The 12,726-nt window shown below is 43.0% G+C and overlaps 1 protein-coding gene across 4 annotated transcripts; it reads right to left on the bottom strand.

The window, feature by feature from the left end:
* Positions 1–6,514: 6,514 nt before the first annotated feature.
* Positions 6,515–12,502, bottom strand: LOC119312889 (U2 small nuclear ribonucleoprotein A'-like). Of its 4 annotated transcripts, none has more exons than XM_037588674.1 (10): positions 12,315–12,501; positions 12,150–12,190; positions 10,233–10,362; positions 9,920–10,125; positions 8,750–8,920; positions 8,187–8,411; positions 7,719–7,769; positions 7,521–7,581; positions 7,331–7,435; positions 6,515–6,747 (listed from the first exon to the last, which is right to left on the bottom strand). In XM_037588674.1, exons 1-10 carry the CDS (start codon positions 12,385–12,387, stop codon positions 6,740–6,742), a joined length of 1,071 nt encoding a protein of 356 aa, XP_037444571.1. In that variant the 5' UTR covers positions 12,388–12,501; the 3' UTR covers positions 6,515–6,739. The 4 variants fall into 4 exon arrangements, with proteins under 4 accessions (XP_037444571.1, XP_037444570.1, XP_037444569.1 ...); XM_037588673.1 differs by having other exon boundaries at positions 6,515–7,250; XM_037588672.1 differs by adding an exon at positions 8,450–8,500 and having other exon boundaries at positions 6,515–7,435; positions 8,187–8,357.
* Between the last annotated feature and the right edge of the window lie 224 nt (positions 12,503–12,726).

Below are 12,726 nucleotides of genomic sequence, written 5' to 3' on the forward strand. Positions count from 1 at the left end.
TTTCAACAAACAACTCATGTGCATCGCGCAACACCAGGTGCCGAGACCTAGCCGGAGCCAGCCCTTGGTGTTGATAAGCAACAGTGCAGTCGAATTCACTGTTATGACCCTTTTCGCATAGTTTAGCACGATCTGACCCCAGCTGGAATTTTTTTCAGATCGGATCATTTTCCTACCCCCACATATTCTTTCTTAGCACTTATGAGAACGTACCTCGGTGTGTGGATCCAATCCTTATAGTTTCCACCATTTGTAGCTAACTTTTCTTTCTCAATCAAAAGAGATAAATTCAAATTATTGCGAGCCATTGATCTACAACAATAAACACAATATTCACTTTAGACATTGTTCATAATTATGTTGCACTAGTGTTTAAACAAACTTGATATAAAGTGCGCTCCCACTCAAGTCAATATCTCTCATAATTGAAAGTGAGTGATTCAAGACCCTGATCTCATTCACAGTCATTGTGTGGACATCACGAATGACGTGAATTTTGACCGGTAGGCAATCTTTTGCCAATCGTATCTTCAGATGACTCTTGTTCATCTTTCTATGCTTCGTGCTCCATGCTCACAGTAGTAGAGAACGGGGCATCAGTCCCCGTTCCAGAGGCCTTTTATTCTCGGTTCAACATCCGGGACAAAACGGACGGGACTAATGCCCAGAACTTTTAGTCCTGGTTGGCTTATGAACCGGGACTAAAGGAGCTCCACGTGGTCCAAGGAAGGGCAGCACCCAAGCACCGGTCCACCCACATGTCAAACTATCAAAATAACGAACGTGAATCATATGTGCATGATGAAAACTAACTTGACAGTAATTCTCATGTGTCCTCCGGAGCGCTTTGCTTTATATAAAGAGTTTGTCCAGGCTTGTACTTTGCTACAAAAGGATTGGACCACCTTGTTGCTTTTGTTACTTGTTACCTGTTACGAATTATCTTATGACAAAACAATCTGTTACCGATAATTTCAGTGCTTGCAGAGAATACCTTGCTGAAAACCGCTTGTCATTTCCTTCTGCTCCTCGTTGGGTTCGTATTTCTTACTTATCGAAAGGACTACGATAGATCCCCTATACTTGTAGGTCATCAAGATGCCCTTAGAGAAATAAAATAAAATCGGTTTTGCTCCTCTAAGTCGCACTCTGCTGATCCCTTACAACGTTAGAGGAGTAAGAAAATTAATCTGTGGCCGCCCCGACTCTCAAATATACTCGGATGTCCACCTGTAAAGTAAAACTTTTTCCCTACACCCCACATGCACCCACTCCGCCCCTTGTCACATCGTCGCCAACGTTGCCTCCGGCGATCACCATTTTCCTTCACAGCCATCCCTCTGACTCCACCGCACGCTTGCTCCGCTCTAAGACACTTGCCAGTTGCTGCCGTCGTCGAAATCAAGCTCTATCGCCGTCGCCATTGTGTTGATCCCATCGCCGAAAGCACGCACCACACCTTCTACATCTGAGCCCCTCCGTTAGCTGCCAACCATCTCGAAGCTTCGCTAAGCACTAGCAGCTTGGGCATCGGCTCAACGTCATCGGCCAACCGTGACACCTCATTTGCCCTTCAAGTGTTTCACGGATTGCCTAGTGAGTTTCTTTGTGCTTTTCATCTCATTTTTTCTTTTGGCAATTGAATTGAACCTAGTCATTTCTAGTGTAGATGAAGAGGCTGAGGGAGATGATCTTTGATGACTCTTTGTCGTCGGAGGATGAAGAAGACGATGACGGTTGGGAAATGACCATTGCCATGATCTTCAATGAGGATTTTTAGTGGCCAAGAGTAGAATCACATTTCACCCTTATGCAGATCAATCGAGATAGAGCGGAGGACCATGCCAAGACATGAGAGATTACTTCAATCCCAATGCAACCTATCAGGAGAAGTATTTTTGCCAGCGATTCTGGATGCACACAGGTCTCTTCCGCACCATTGCAAAAGTTTTGGAGAATCATGATGAATAGTTCAAACTCAGGAGGAGTTCATCATGGAATATAAGCGCGGACCCTTTAATGAAGTCTATTGCAGCTGCTCGAGTGCTTTCCTATGGGGCTGACACCATTGGCCCATAGACGACTATGTCCACAATGGAGAAGATATAATCTTGGAGGTCATTTGAAGGTACACAAAAATCATGATTGAGATCTTTGGGCCAGAGTATTTGAGGGCACCCACCAATGAAAGACACCGAGAGGTTCTTGGATTGAATGAAGAACTAGGATGGCATGGTATGTTTGGATCAATTGATTGCACCCACTGGACATGGACGAATTGTCCCATGGGATGGAAAGGTCAGTACAAAAGCCATTGCAAAGATTCAACAATCATTTTTTAGGCCGTTGCATTGGAGGATCTATGGATTTAACATTCATTCTTTGGATTGGGTCTATGGATTTAACATTCTTCATTCTTTGGATTGTCTGACTCTCATAATTAATGACATGAATGTGTTCTCGAGCACTGTTCGCAAGAGGCTTGTTGCAATTGATGCTCCTCCTTGCAACTATGTTATCAATGGTCATCAGTACATGTTGGGTTACTAGCTTGCATATGCCATCTATCCTTCATGGCCCACATTTGTCAAGACAATCCAGCGTCCTGAAGGGAACAAGAGATCTCACGTTGCAATGCGCCAAGCGTCGATGAGGAAGGATGTGGAGAGAGCTTTCGGTGTGCTTTAAAAGAACTTTGGCATTATTAGGGGCCCTGCTGAGTATTGGAACCCCAAGGTCCTATCGAAAATAATGACATGTTGCATCATCTTGCATTACATGATCATTGGACATGAGAGAGACATGGCAGAGAACTTTCAATACATCTCCAATGAGGATTCTATTGACCCGGAGCAAGATGCTCCAAGATGATCTTGTTGAGCATTAGTGGCTACTCTATAGCACTTCATAGTTGTGCTTTTATCATGCTCTTTACTTCATTTGAACCCTTTCGTGTGTTTGACTTTGAATAATTTGGTTTGTAAACTTAATTCTTTTAATATTCACGAGTTTTGTGAACTTTAAATATTATCTTTGGATTTAATATGTGTGCAAATATGTAGTTGAAATATAGTATGTAAACTATAAATTTAGAAAGATTTGATGAAAAAAATTAGAGTTAAATTTAGGGGTTCGGTTAAGAACTGTTTTTATTTAGTAGAGAAAATATAAGGTCACTAAAGGATAAAAGACCAGGTGAGGGCCTATGCTCTTACTCATAAGGTCGCGTCAAGTGGGCAAATAATATGTACGAGGCGACAGAAAAACGACCTCCAGTAAAAGCGGATCATAGCAGGGCAAGAAGGAGGCGACCGCGGCTTCCCTTTGTGCTCCATCAGTGCCTCCGTTGGTTCCATCTCCCTCCGGCGGGTGCTCCGGTGGTGGAAGGGAAGGGGAGTCTCGGATCTGTGCGTCTATTGTGTTCGTGGTAAGGTTAGGGCTGATGGAGGCATTGCCGAGTCCGTTGCGGCGACATCGCGTATGAATAAGTTTCTTCAGGCCTCGTACACGGTCAGGCGGGGCTCTTGCCTCCGTCTAGGAGGGGATCCCTAGATTTCATTGCGGTCGCGGGCTATGGTGTCTCAAGATCGACCGACACTGGTTGGGGAAGTCCTCGGGGGGTTGGTGTTTTTGCTGAGATGGAACTTCTTCTTCCTCCTCGTCGGGATGATCTAATGTTGTTGTTTATCCTCTTTTTTTTCCTTTGTGTTGCTGCTGAAGAGATGTCCTACTTTGCCCAAGCGGTTGGCCCAGCTGCGGCGTCGAAACCGGATCCTAGTTCTCTTCCAACTGGAAAGGACACATATGGCAGCACTCAAAGTCACAAATGGTGAAGGCTGGTGCAATCTTGTTGGATACACAAGTGTGCCCTTGTTCTTTGGGCGCCGGCGCAAAGGAAAGACGGGGCAGTGTGGGTGTGGCGTGATGATGCCGTGGTTGAAGATGATGTTTTGTTTAGGTCTAGTTATAGATTCTTTTGTTGCAGGGTCTTTCGCAAGATTCGCAGGTGATGACACAGAGCATGCATGCTGATCCTCTAGCATTTAGCACTGCTTATACGAGGTGAATCGGTACGTGTCAATGGTAGGTGGTCGATCGGTGAGTTCTTCCGCATTGCAGCGCGTGAACGTTTGCGCCCGACAGTCTTTGTATGGATGAGGTCGGTTCCCAGGAGAGGTCGGCACGAGTCAGTAATGTAGCAGGGCGGCGGTAGCAATAATAAGGGTACTCAAAATAAGCAAGATAACGTGTAGCGCGACCAGTCTGGGTTAGCATCGAATCCGTACGTGTTACGCGTGCGTGTACGTACGTGTCATTTCTTCGTTGTTCTCTTTCTACGTACCATATACACCCATGACTGTCCATCCATCATGCACATCAACAAGGCGTTGTGGAAGGCTCTACTATACACATCAACGTCTGGCTCTTCTAGACATCGACGATGTAGCACTTACGGATGCTGTCGCCGAAGATGAAACCGCAGCCATCGACGCCGTGCCCGGAGCTGTAGCTGTTTAGGTACTTGAAGTACCTCTCGGGTGTGCTCAACTCGGCCTCCGTGTCGCACTCCTCCGGCGCCTTGTAGGCTAGGCCAGGCCCCGTCAGCACGACGCAGTGGGACACGTGCGAAGGCTTCTTGTCGCCCGTCCACGGCTGGCAAGCTGGATCCTCAGATGGCACGTATCGGTAGATCTCGTGCGGCAACAGGACCCTGTATCTAGGAGTAACTCGAAAGCTTGTGAGCACCATCTTCGCGTCATCCTGCAACATACAAGGGATGCTCCGCATCTGATCCGCCGACAGCTCCGTGTAAGAGAGAATATAATAGCGAATTGCCTACAAAGCATTAAATGACCGTTATTAATACTAGTATTATTTCGCATCTTCTGAAAAACTGCTAAGGCTGGTCATAGTGGGAGTAACATAGGTAGTAACATAGATGCCACATAAGCAAAAATATTGATGTGGCAAGTAGTTAATGAGGAGAGAGGCAAATAGAGTAACATAATATGTTACCATCACATAGCGCTTTTCAATGCAAAATGAGTCTACAAGACAATAAATGAACATGTGTATGTTACTACACATATGACACTTCCCACTATAAGGGTAGTAACATAGAGTAGTAACATATGTATGTTACTACTCTAAGTTACTCCCCACTATGACCAGCCTAATAATACTTATACCCCATGTACAATATTTGTATCTTAATTACCTTTTCTAAGCGCCCGTTGTCGTAGTCCTTCTCACTGATCACACCGTGCCGCATGGCCATCCGAAGGCAAATGAGCAGAAGATCTCGAGGCTTAGATCCTTTCCCTTCTTTGGATGTGAGATAGTCATGCACCAGCAACTTTAAATGCTTATGTGACAGCTTGATGTTGAACTCTCGAGGTCCGACAAGACGATTGGCGTACATGACCTTGAACCCACACTCTATAAGAGCGAGTGTCGCATGATACGCACAATCATCTGTATATTACTTAAACTAGTCAGTTTTTATTTATTACAAACCCATAAAGAAAATCCAAAGATGGGGGAAAAGAACCACCATTCAGTGGACCAGAGAATGTGAGGGCATACTCTAACCTCTAAGATATGAATTCGGACGGAGGCACTTTTTGTTTATCCAAAAGACCAAATGGTCATACAACTTGTGTATGTGTGGTGTGTGTGCCAATAAAAAGACATTATTTTTTGAGTAGAAACTATATATCAACTAAAATAAAACATGGAGCAGTCAACATTACTAGAGTGCATTCAGAATAAATATATAAAGAAAAATACAATAAATATATTACAAACGTGTAAAAAGTAAAAACAATGTGCAGAAAACTAATGTCAAATTAAAATAATACATGGAGCAGTATCTAGAGAATGCAATCATGTACTATAGAAAAGTGTAAAATTAGGTAGAAAGGATTAGTAAAAAGTAAACATCATGTGAAATAAATGCATGGAACAGTACAAGGGTTCAAAACAAAATGTTTCATGGGGTCCAGCGAATACAGAGTTTGGAATGGTCCTGCATGCCTCCTTTTCTAGCCGCATGCATGCCTCCTTTTCTAGCCGCATGCATGCATGCCTTTTACTCGTAGCAATTGTCGTGCAAGATTCATTGGCCCGCAATGCCAATATTTGCATATGCAAGAGCTATCTAGTAGTGTAATTAGATAGGTTGTAAGGTTGGCTAGAAGATTAGTTTTTTTTAGGCTATAAGATTGACTAGAAGATTGTTATAGGAATTTTGGAGGATTAGACTGCTTAGGATTTTGAATACATTGTTGTTTGACATATACTTGCTCTTAAGGGTATATATTGTATATCCAAATGGAGAGATTATACAAAATCCTAGTCCTCTTGTCTCTCCCATGACAAAGATAGTTAAAAGATCAAGTAAATAAAACATAATAAAAAGACAAAATAGTGAAGGAGATAGTACAAGTACGTAAGATCAAAAAGAACAATTACATAACTACAAAAATAATTTAGAATAATATGAATAGGGTGAAATAAATGGAATGATTTATTACAATCTGTAATGTCATATTATTACAGGCACATTACCATGCTGGTAATGAGTAAAAATAGAATAAACTTAAAATTGCTTAAATTATTACAACCCGAACTGTTACAACTTTCACTGCATTGCACTAATCAAACCTATTAATCTAACTTCTCCCAACTTGCATGTAGCCTCACTGCCTTGTGACAGTGGGCACTTCAATTTAAGACGCTAGTGGACTGCATTCCCAAATAACCGTCACAGTTAGCTTTGCCACATTGTAGAAACCAAAGCAAATATCATGAGTGATACTCGCTTGCACCACCAATAAAGGTGTGATGAGGCGCGGTTGGCTAGAAGGTGGCTTATCAGAAGAGGCAAACGAGGCTGGAAGGTGGCTTAAGCATCAGTGAGCTAGTGGTGAGCAGGGGATCTGACATGGTGCCTTGTCTGTTCATGTTGGTTAAGTCGTTGATGAGGCGTGGTTGCAAGAGTCTACATAGGTTGTACGGACATCTCTTTGCGGCAAGTGGCCTAGGCAAGAAGCTGGGTGGCGGCATAGGAATGCGATATAGAGACGACTCTATATGGCAGGGTCATGGTTCAGCATGGCAGGCAACACAATCTTGTGAAGTGAGGGTGGCAGCTTTTGTTGGCCCAGATGAGGTGAACTAATGACGTCGGTTTAGCTAGCATTGTAGCATCGGTGTTTGTGGGATGGCTGTGAGCTACGGCGGTCGTCCTGCATGGTGGCCGTGAGCTATGACATCACATATGATTACAGGTAGTAACATGATAGCATTGTTAGTGCATAAGGCTTACCTGGTTCCTGCCTCCGGGGCGGCGGCAGAATATGCAAGCCACGGAAAAACCTTTTGCGCCAGCTCACTATGAAATTGAACGGGGCTCGCTCAAAATTCTTGTATACTACACAAGTGTTTGCAATGTATGTGTTAGGAACATATTAACAACATTTACAATAACAAGCAAAGTTAAAATAAAAGAACCATACTGTATGATCCTATGTTGCTTAAGGTATCATATATGCAGTCCAAATCAGCTCCCAGAAATTCCTAAAGGTGTCATAAAAATATCGGTCAATAAGAATAACATACTCAGCAGGAACTTGGCCAGTGCTCAATGCCTTATCACAGTGACAAACAAGATTATAGGGTGCTTCAAACTGTACAATGTGCACACGGCATGTTACCTTTTCAAGCCTGGTAAGTTCATCGAGTGGCTGAGAGTTCACGATAGCAGCCTACAAATGAAAGAACTTGTTAAACACAAATTCACAGCCAGATATATAAAGGAAAACAGAGGATACTGACATTTTCGACATGACCTAAGATACAGAATTGAGAACAAAGGATGCATCAGTAACTGGGATGAGCATGAACATCATGGTGAAACTAAAAGATATAAATATCAAGTCCACACCAAACATGCCAGTAAATGATCTGACCATATTTATTCCCTGAATGCAACAGTCAAGTAATAGGGGTTCAACTCAACTTGCAATAACGACATGAACAGGCTGTGCCCATATTAGCGACGGGATTTCTGTGCATATCCACAACTTCTAAAAAACTTCATGATAAAATAATTATGGCATGGTATAAATCAATAACTCCTAGTTTCAATCAAATAAGGAGGAACACACTGCAAATATCAGTACCTCTTGAATCAGGGCGCTTTCATCAGTTTGCTTCTGCTCATCAGCCCCATCCTCCTGGTCCTGACCGTCTGTCTCCATCTTCTCAGCTTCAGCTTCCTCGGACGCTTGGGCCATGTTGGTGTCAGGCTTGGGGAGCGCAAATTGAGCAGGAACTTGGCCAGTGCTCAACGCCTGATCACGGTGACAAACAAGAGTATGCCAGTACATAGCATAGGGTGCCTCAAACTGCACAAAGCGCAAGAGATAATCACACGGCTTGTTACCTTTTCGAGCCTTGCAACTTCATCAAGTGTCTGAGAATTCAAGATAATAGCCTACAGATGAAAAACTTGTTAAACACAAATTCACGGCCAGATGTATTACAAAGGAGAATAGAAGATGCTGACATGAACATCATGGTAACACTAAAACAAGTGCATATCAAGCCCATACCAAACATGCCAGTAAAAGACCTTGCCACATTTTTGTTCCTGAATGCAACAGTCAAATAATAGGGGTTCTACTCAACTTGCAATAATGACATGAACAGGTTGTGTCCAAAACAGAAAGAGGGAGTCAAGTACCTTGATAGCTGTGATTTGTGCAGGCGTTGGAGCAACTACTTTAGCGCCCTGGTCCTTCGTAGTACCATGAGAATCCACCACCTGTCCTAGAGTATAAGCTTTTGTAGCAGCCCTCTTTGCCCCCTCCTCTGTTTCCTTTGAGTGGAATTTTTGTGCTGCTTCACATTTCTCCTGCAGAAACAAAAAATCTCATACAAAATTTCAGAAACATACACAAAACCAGGCACAGCAAATAATGCTACTGAACATGCCAGCCAAAAAACAGTCAATGGCATTCATGCATCTAATTCACAGATAATCAGTTAAAAAACTTGCTCCTTTCCCCCTTTATCTGCCAGCACTACTGTGGTCAATTGCAAAATCATTTTAGGAATCATTCCGAAGGAAATGAATTAACCTGTAGGGAATAAATCAACAAATCAAGCAGTGAGGGGATTTCTGTGCATATCCACAACTTCTAAAAAACTTCATGATAAAATGACTATGGCATGGTATAAATCAAAAACTCCTAGCTCCATTCAAAAAAGAAATCGAGAAAATGATTAGAAGAAAAGCGTATTAACTGCTGACAGTACTCATAAACTGCCAATTAATGGCAGTTACCCTTTTCTTTAAGAATTACCCCTTTAATTAAAATAAATATGACTTAAAAGCAGACATAGTTTATTCATTAGCTTAAAGCCGTAAACCACATAAGCCTGCAATGCTGCTAATCGTTTGAACTAACTCATATCTTAGATAAGCAAAACATATATTGACAGATGTATGTGGGCCATAGATGCAAGAAATATGTTATGTACGGACATTATATCACTAGATTTTGGGTTCACTAACAAAGAAAATTCATAAACAGTTGGTTTCCCAACAAAGAAAAAAAAAGCATATGAAGAACCAAGCGAAGTTTAATACAGCACAGTGGCACACAAATGGTAAATGATGTTTCATCATTAAAGAAAATGCAAACATAGGATGTTGACTTTAGAAACTATGATTAGCTATCAAATGAGAGAAAACTGCAGCGAAATTAAACAGATGTCATTCAGAACAAAATATAATTGGCACTATGAAGAAGTATATTTGGACAACATGACAATCAAGAAATCAAGCCTGACTACAGATGATTCAAATATCAAACAAAATTGTACTATCAAGAATTTGGTGGTTGCTAACCTGCTGTTTCACTATCTTGAAGTCCAGCAAACGCAGATGCTTCAGCTTGTGGATCACATATAACCGGTAATCTAGTTGCTTAGTTACGGTATTATCCAGTAAGCTGAGAAATTGCAGCTTTGGAAGAGAGGCCAGGGGGTCAATCTCCGCAAGACTTGTGAGGCGATTGTTCGTCAGCACCAAAGTATGCATCTTGTGTAAAAACTCTACATGACAGCAAAGCAAAGAGAATTGAAGAAACAGACAAGCTATGGAGCAAATTATGCAAGTGACAGAAGCACATGGCAACAAGACAAGATGTTGTTCATCTTACCACCAAGGTTGGGATTGATACGTGTAATTCTGTTGTTATTGATTAACAGGGTGCCAAGGCGATTCATGAAAGGGAAGTTCTCAAGCTTGACAATCTCATCGTCCGACAAATCAATCATGTCAAACTTGTCCTGTTATCAAACAAAGGAACAGAGAGTTACACAGCTAGAGAAGGAACTGGAGCAACTACAAACAATTCAAAATGAGATAAAGAAAACCCTATGATTTCAATTTCAAATCAAGCTAAACATTTCAAATATTAAGTCATTGCTAATATAAAAAACGTCAAGAGGTGTGTCACTCATGGTAGCGTCATTCCAGAAAGTAGGCTGGTAACACAACAACAAGCCTCATATAGAACGGTTATGTCCTGGACAACCACATAGAAGAAAGCAAAAGTAACCAAAACACTAGAGCTGAGGTGATCAAGTATATAAACACTCCTAGCAGCAAATTCTACAAGGGCGCTGCTCATAGTGAAGAGTAAATTATTTTTATGGGGAAGGAAAGGCCTCCAGCTTCACCACCCCTTCAATATGCACGTTTAATAAAATTACTACACAATGCACTCCAATACTTCATTCCTATCAACTTTAGCTGGTATAGCAGTGCATGAAAAGACTATTCTGAACCGTAACAACAAAATCACCACTCTTGGGTGGGGACACTACACAAAATATGCTCAAACAGTACTCACGTCACGCCTTGCCCCCAGCATAACATTACATAGTATGGACTGATACAGGTAAAACTCCCTGCTTATAACATGGTCAAGTATTATGAACCCACCAGCAGAGATGTTAATCGGCTAGCATCGAATGACCAATAGAAACATTCCCATCACTAACTCCTGCTAACTTGACAGGGCACCAACAGCATAACATTACATAGGTGATCAGGTATATAAACACTCGTAACAGCAATTTCTACATGCACACTGCTCCACAGTGAAGAGCACTTTATTTTTATGGAGAAAGGTCTCCAACTTCACCACTCCTGTAATTGTACATCTTCTAAAATTACCACAATACAGTCCAATACTTCATTACTCTCAATCTTAGCTGATATAGCAGTGTATAAAACCAACTATTCTGAACTGTAACGGCAAGATAACCAGTCATTGGCGGACACAACACAAAAAAGGGTCAAACAGTACCCACGTCACGCCTTGCAACCCCAGCATAACATTGCATAGCATGCACTAATAAAGGTAAAACTGCATGCTTATTGCATGGCCAAGGATTATGAACCCACCAGCAGAAATGTTACTCGGCTAGCATCGAATGACCAACAGAAACATTCCCATCACTAGCGTCAGCTAACTTGATATGGCAACCACAACTTTACCCCTCCCAGCCTCTGTGGCCACATCAATTGCAGCGAAGCATATCGGTAACCAAAGCACTAAAGGTGTGGTGATCAAGTATATAAACACTCCTAGCAGCAACTTCTACATGCACCACTCCTAATATATGTATCTCTTGTAAAATTACTATTCTGAACAATAACCAGAGCACTAAAGGCTTCATTCCTCTCAACCTTAGCTGGTATATCAGGGTATAAAAAACACTATTCTGAACAATAACAACAAAATCATCACTCTTAGGCGCAACACGGATAGCAACCCCAGCATAACATTGCATAATACGCACTCATAAAGGTTGAATTTCCTACTTACATGGCCAAGGATTACAAATCCATGAGAACAGATGCCACTCGCTAGCATCAAACTTGAAATAGACTGCAGCATTATTAACTGGACTGGAAAAGGGACGCCAAGCAAATCGATAGGCGTGCATACTAAATTTTCCTGCATCACTAACTATCTAGCGCATAACAGCTTCTGCCTCTGCACCCGTTCTAAGTAAGTAGTACCAATTTTTCCAGATGCAGATTCCGCCGGGGAGGTGGAGCTCACCTCGGTGGCGCCGATGTTCTCGATGAAGGCGATCTTGTTGCCTGCCGCCGCGAAGGAGGAGAAGACCAAACGAACCGCCGGTTAGACACGGAGGGGGAAGGCAGAACCCTAGATCTGCCTGACGGGCGAAGGGAAGGGAAAGGGGATGGGGAAGGGGGCAGGGACCTCGGAGGTCGAGCTCGCGCTCCTTGACGGCGTTGAAGAAGTGCCATATCAGGTCAGCGCTGAGCCTCACCATGTCGCGGCGGCGGCGGCGGCGGCGGCGGGGGACGGCGGCGGGGGCTTGGGGTTTGAAGCGGGAAGCGGAGCGGAGGGAGAAGACGGCGGGCGGCTTCTCGCTATGGAGCTGCCGGCCGTCCTCCTGACCGTTAAACCGGCGCGTTGCCCGTCGTCGTATGGATGTGTGGGTGGGCGGGCGCTTTGTCTCGCCTACCGCGAGACAGAGCGTGCGCTCGCCTCAGCGCAGCCTGCGCCGGCCCAGCGGGGGCTTCGTTGATGTTCGTTTTTTTTTCTTTGTTTGTATTTTCGAAATATTCTGAATACATATATTTCAGAAAATAAACTAATTAAATTTGTG

This window comes from Triticum dicoccoides, chromosome 5B (assembly GCF_002162155.2).
Source record: "Triticum dicoccoides isolate Atlit2015 ecotype Zavitan chromosome 5B, WEW_v2.0, whole genome shotgun sequence".
NCBI classification, from domain to species: domain Eukaryota; kingdom Viridiplantae; phylum Streptophyta; class Magnoliopsida; order Poales; family Poaceae; genus Triticum; species Triticum dicoccoides.

Coding starts and splice junctions, on each gene's coding strand:
- LOC119312889 (XM_037588671.1), bottom strand. CDS start 12,387: ATGGTGAGGCTCAGCGCTGACCTGATATGGCACTTCTTCAACGCCGTC. Junction 8,412..8,749: donor CACAAATCACAGCTATCAAG/GTACTTGACTCC, acceptor CGCTTTGTGCAG/TTTGAGGCACCCTATGCTAT. Junction 7,770..8,186: donor AAAGCGCCCTGATTCAAGAG/GTACTGATATTT, acceptor TTTCATTTGTAG/GCTGCTATCGTGAACTCTCA.